Source organism: Gekko japonicus, unplaced genomic scaffold (genome assembly GCF_001447785.1).
Source record: "Gekko japonicus isolate JY-2015 unplaced genomic scaffold, Gekko_japonicus_V1.1 scaffold2529, whole genome shotgun sequence".
NCBI classification, from domain to species: Eukaryota; Metazoa; Chordata; class Lepidosauria; order Squamata; family Gekkonidae; genus Gekko; species Gekko japonicus.
This window is the reverse complement of record NW_015169255.1, coordinates 227,018-232,503: the sequence shown is the minus strand read 5'-3', so window position 1 is coordinate 232,503 and position 5,486 is coordinate 227,018. Positions and strand designations below refer to the sequence as shown.

Below are 5,486 nucleotides of genomic sequence, written 5' to 3'. Positions count from 1 at the left end.
ATGGAGCAGAGCAGGTTCAAGCGGCACCAGCTCATCCTGCCCGCCTTCGACCACGAGTACCGCAGCGGTTCCCAGCACGTCTGCAAGAAGTAAGCCCCGGGGTTGCCCCCCCCCCCCCCAAGCTGTCAGGGGATGCCCCCTTCTCAGAAGGAAAAAGCCATCTTCTGTTTCTGTAGGGGCCAGCCTCCTCCGCGTCCCCCCCTCCCCCCGTCTCTCTCTCTCCTTCCCTCCCCTCCCCCGTCTCTCTCCAAACTACAGCCAGTTTGGTGTCGTGGTTAAGTGCATAGAGGACTCTAATCTGGGAGAACCGGGTTTGATTCCCCACTCCTCCTCCACTTGCACCTGGCTGGATGACCTTGGGCAAGCCACAGTTCTGATAAGAGCTGTTCTTGAAAAAAGAACACTTTCTGTCAGAGCTCTCTCAGCCCCACCTACCTCCCAGGGTGTCTGTTGTGGGGAGGGGGAGGGAAAGGAGTTTGTAAGCCGCTCTGAGACACCTTTGGGGTAGTGAAGGGCGGGGTATAAATCCAATCTCCTCCTCCTCTTCTTCTTCTTCAGTGCGCGGACTCTAATCTGAGAGACCCAGGTCTGATTCCCCCACTCCTCCACTCGCACCTGGCTGGATGACCTTGGGCAAGCCGTAGTTCTGACAAGAGCTGTCCTTGAAAAAGAGCCGTTTCTGTCAAGAGCTCTCTCAGCCCCACCCACCTCCCAGGGTGTCTGTTGTGGGGAGGGGAGGGGAAGGAAGAGGAGTTTGTCAGCCCCTCTGAGACTCCTTTGGGTAGTGAAGGGCCATGGGGTATAAATCCAATCTCCTCCTCTTTTTCTAATTTGGGAGAACCGGGTTTGATCCCCCACTCCTCCTCCACTTGCACCTGGCTGGATGGCCTTGGGCAAGCCGTAGTTCTGACAAGAGCTGTACTTGAAAAAGAGCAGTTTCTGCCAGAGCTCTCTCAGCCCCACCCGCCTCACAGGGTGTCTGTTGTGGGGAGGGGAAGGGAAAGGAGTTTGTAAGCTGCTGTGAGACACCTTTGGGTAGTGAAGGGCCATGGGGTATGAATCCAATCTCTTCTTCTTCTTTTCTCCTCCTCTCCCCACTCCCCCCCTCTATCTTTCCCTCTCTCCCTCCCCACTCCCTCCTTCCCTCTCCCCACTCCCATAGACCCGTGGGGGCAGAGCTCCCTCTTGCCTGGCTCCTTCGGGTTCCTCCTGGAGAGGCGCTCTGTGCCAGGCCCTCTCTTTCTGTGCCCTGCCAAGCGAGAGCAGCGGCGGCAGTCCAGGGATGCCCTCGAACCCTCCCCAGAAGCAGTGTTCCCTCTAAGCTGAGTCGGTGTGAGCTAGCTCACAGTTTTTTAGCCTCCGATCACACATTTTTGTCTCCGCTCAGGAAGGGATGGGGCTCCAGAGGAAACTATAGTTTATGCAGCAGCCCGATCGCTCGCCCGCAGCTTTAATGCCAGGAGCTCACAAAGCAGGCTTTTTTGCTCGCCGGACTCCACAGCTTCAGAGGGAGCAATACTGTAGGGGACTAAGTCCGGGGGGGGGGGCAAGAAACGCGGAACTCTTTGGGGGCTGCTGTGTGTGACTAGCCCGTGGGTGGCATTGCCAGGGCATGTGGTGGTGGGTCCGTCATGGGTGTGTGTGTGTGGGTGGACGGACGGACGGGTGCAGAAGAGGGGGAGGGCTTGCCTCCTTGGTCTAGGTGCCGGAGCCACACTGCCTGGCCCAGGGGGCCAGTCCCTTTCCTCTGCTGCACTGGTCCAGGGGGCCAGCCCCTTTCCCCTGCTGCACTGGCCCATCTTGCCCACAGCCATCCATGCTGACCTCTGCTCCCCGCTGCCCATGCCGGAGGGCCCAGGGCCTGGCCTGTGGTGTGCCGAGGGGGGGGGAGGGGGGAGAAGAGCCTGGGAGTGGCTCTTGAGGGACCGCTGCCTTCTGCCGCAGGGAGGAGATGTACTACAAGGCCGTCCACAACACGGCCGTCATCTTCCTGCAAAACAACGCGGGCTTTGCCAAATGGGAGCCCACGGCGGAGCGGCTGCAGGAGCTGACCACGGCCTACAAGCACTCGGGACGGACCCTGGCCGCCGCCTCCTCCGCCGCCGCCGCCCCTGCCCCAGACGATGACCGCGAGGCCGCTCGGGAGCAGAGCACCAGCCGCGAGACAACGCCCAATTACCCCCCCGCGCACCAGACCCAGAGCGGCCGAGGATCCTCCGGGAGCCATGGCAGATGGTATGGAGGGAGAGCGGCCTGAGTGTGTGTGGGGGGGCCCTGGCAGGCGGAGCGAGGCCTGAGGAGCTGGGGGGGGGAGCCAAGCCCTGACTCCGCACGGCCCCGCAGGGCCCGGGACTACTTTTGCCATGGGGGGGGAGGGGGGAACGCGGGCTCTGCTGGGCCCTGAGAGACTCTCTGGCCCAGGTGTGTTTATAATGTAAATACCTGTCCGTGTGTGACGCCTCAGCTCCACGCAGGCCACACCCCCGTTGCCTTTCTCTCGTTTCTCGCCCCGTTGCGTGTACCAGTTGCGTGTTCTCACCGATGCCGCTGACTGTCGACCCGCTGAGCACAGGCGCTCCTTTTCCGTGTGTGTACGGAGGTCTTGGCTGCCATTTTTGTAGTTGTCCCGATTTCTGCCTGGAGCTCCAGTCTGTCTTGGAGATTCCCGAGATTTGTGGGGTTTTTTGTTTTTTGTTTTTTAAAGGATTTAATTTAACAGCACTAACCATTTTATTACTTCGGTCAACAGAGCAAAGCAAAAGTCTATTTTTGATTTTATTTCCTAGTTCTTAGGGACATTAAAAATCAGCATTACATTGCCCTCCCTGGCCTCGGTGCGGTTAATCGGCGGCTTAGATCGCAAGGGGATCTGGGGGCTCGGTTGCCGAACGGAAATCCCTGATGGGACAGGAACTTAAGCAAGCGGCCGAGAGTCTTCTTTTATTTTTCACATTTGCATCCCACCCTTTCCAATGGGCTCAGGGCAGCTCAGTCGCTGCCATCAAGGGAGGACGGGCCCCTGCTTGAATCAGATTTCCTCTCTGTATGTGTGAGCTCCAGAGAGAGGGAGGGAGGGAGGGAGGGAAATGAGAGTCTTGTTTCTGTTTGTGGAGTGTGCCTGCGGGGGGCAGATCTAACCTCTGGGACTGTTGCTCAAGGAACTCTTACCAGCGCGGCTTTGGCATCACTGCCTGCTGCTGCAACACGGAGTGGAAAGCGTTCCTCTCCCCTCTTCCGTGACTGGTGGTGATAGGTCACAGCCCACACTTTGGAGAGCCCTCAGCTAGGAACATTTCTAAGAAAGGCTTCCCTATTGGTTGAAATGTGGAATTGGCTGCCAGAGGAGGTAGTGATGGCCACCAGCATGGATAGTTTATAAAGAAGAAGAGGAGATTGGATTTATACCCCATGGCCCTTCACTACCCAAAGGGAGTCTCAGAGCGGCTGACAATCCCTTTCCCTTCTCCCCACAGCAGACACCCTGTGAGGCAGGCGGGGCTGAGAGAGCTCTGACAGAAACTGCTCTTTTTCAAGGACAGCTCTTATCAGAACTACGGCTTGCCCAAGGTCATCCAGCAGGTGTAAGTGGAGGAGGAGTGGGGAATCAAACCCGGTTCTCCCAGATTGGAGTCCGTGCACTTAACCACGACACCAAACTGGGGATTAGGTCTGTGGAGGAGAGGCCTATCAGTGGCTCAATAGCCATGGTGACTGAGGGGGAGCCTCCACATTTGGAGGCAGTCAGCCTCTGAATCCCAGTGCTAGGAGGTAACATCAGGGGAAGGCCCTAGCCTCTGTGCCCTGTAGTTGGCCCTCCAGAGGAGGAACTAGACAGCCAGTTTGGTGTAGAGCAGCAGAATCTAATCTGGAGAACCAGGCTTGATTCCCCACTCCTCCTCCACATGCAGCCAGCTGGGTGACCTTGGGTCATTCACAGTTCTCTCAGAGCTGTGTTCTCTCAAGAGAGAGCAGTTCTCCCAGAGCTCTCTCAGCCCCACCTACCCCACAGCACTTCTGTTGTGGGGGAGAGGAAGGGATGGAGATTGTAAGCCACGCCGAGAGAAGGGCGGGGAATCAATCCCACTCTGTTTGAAGGGCAACGGGATGCAGGTGTGAAGAAGGCCCTTGCTGCCTCGGCCTCCCTGTCCTCGGTGTGCGTGAAGAGGCCCTTCCATCGGAATCTGTGAGGGGTGTCTCTCCTGGACGGTATTTCATAGAATCACAGAATGTCAGAGTTGGAACTGGGACCTTGCAGGTCATCTAGTCCAACCCCCTCTGCACTCTGCAGGAGCAGAGCCGAAAGAGAGCCCTACAACACACCCGAAAGAGGGTCGTCCAGCGAAGGAGCCTCCACCACCTCCCGAGGCAGTCTGTCGCACGGCTCAGCCACCCTCACAGTCAGGAAGTTCCTCCTGATATTGAGCCGGTAACGACTCCCTTGCAATTTCCACCCATTTGATCTAGTCTTGCAATCTGGAGCAAGAGAGAATAGATCCGCTCCATTTTACAGGACAGCCCTTCAAGACTGCAAGTCTGTGTGGGATGACTGACTTTAACCACCCTGGACCCAAAGGCATAGGGGGCCCAGCTGCTCTCAGGGGCTTGAGGCCGGGTCTGAGCCCACCGGGCTGTTCTGAGTGTCTAAGCCCACCTCCCTTGAGTCTCTTCCGAAAAAAGTAGAGTGTGATGACAACCGGGGGCCTCCACTGCAAGGAAATTAACTGCCGCAGGATGCCGCATTGAGCCACACAAGCCTGTCAGGGTGTGAGGATTCGGTTGCTCCTGGGTGTGGCAGGGGGCGCACCTGTGCCTGCAGGTATGCTGAAGTTCTTTAGGAGCACTGAAGAAACAGGCGCTGTTGGGGGCACAGGTTTAATTGCCGACTTTGTTTAAACCCAGGCCGTCTCCCTAGCGGGGAACCAAAGAAGCTCACAGCAACCCTCTGAGGTAGGCCGAGGGGCCCACGGTCACCCAGGAAGTTTCACTGCAGGTGGGGGGGAGGGTCATACCTGGGCTCTGCCCGGCTCCTAGTCCAACACTGAAAAGGACACCAGCTCTCCTTACAGGAATTCAGTTCCGAGGTGTCTTTGCCCGTAATGACAGGCAGTGCCCGGTGCGGATGAGAGCCCCTCCCCCCTGCCGCTGGCCCTGGAGGCTCGGCTGGGCGAGGGCGCGGGGCCCTGCCTCCCGGCTCGAAGGGGCTGCCGCGGGGCCAACCTGCCCCCAGGCGTTCCTCGCCCAGCAGTCCCTTCCGAGTCAGGAAGGGCCTTGGCCACGAGGTGGAGTCCTCGGGAAGGGCGAGGTGGCAAAGGCGGCCTCTGTGTGTGGGTGGTGGGGGGGGGTGTTCCCTCCGGGGGGTTCCCCCTCCTGACCCGCCAAGCGCCGCTTTCCCCCCGCTGGGCGCGAAGAAGAAGAGGAGGAGGAGAGGCCTCCCGCTCCGTCGAGCGCGTCGGGCCAGCCCTGGCCGGTGCCCCCCCCCCCCCCGC

The 5,486-nt window shown here is 58.9% G+C and overlaps 1 protein-coding gene across 1 annotated transcript in view; it reads left to right on the top strand.

Annotated features, from left to right (window-relative positions):
• The window catches only part of PCIF1 (PDX1 C-terminal inhibiting factor 1), a 12,577-nt gene extending 10,320 nt beyond the window's left edge, over positions 1-2,257 (top strand). Inside the window, exons 14-15 of the mRNA XM_015416503.1 lie at positions 3-89; positions 1,945-2,257. Coding sequence (XP_015271989.1) covers positions 3-89; positions 1,945-2,257 — 400 coding nt within the window. The remainder of the gene's footprint in view (positions 1-2; positions 90-1,944) is intronic.
• The last annotated feature ends 3,229 nt before the right edge of the window (positions 2,258-5,486 follow it).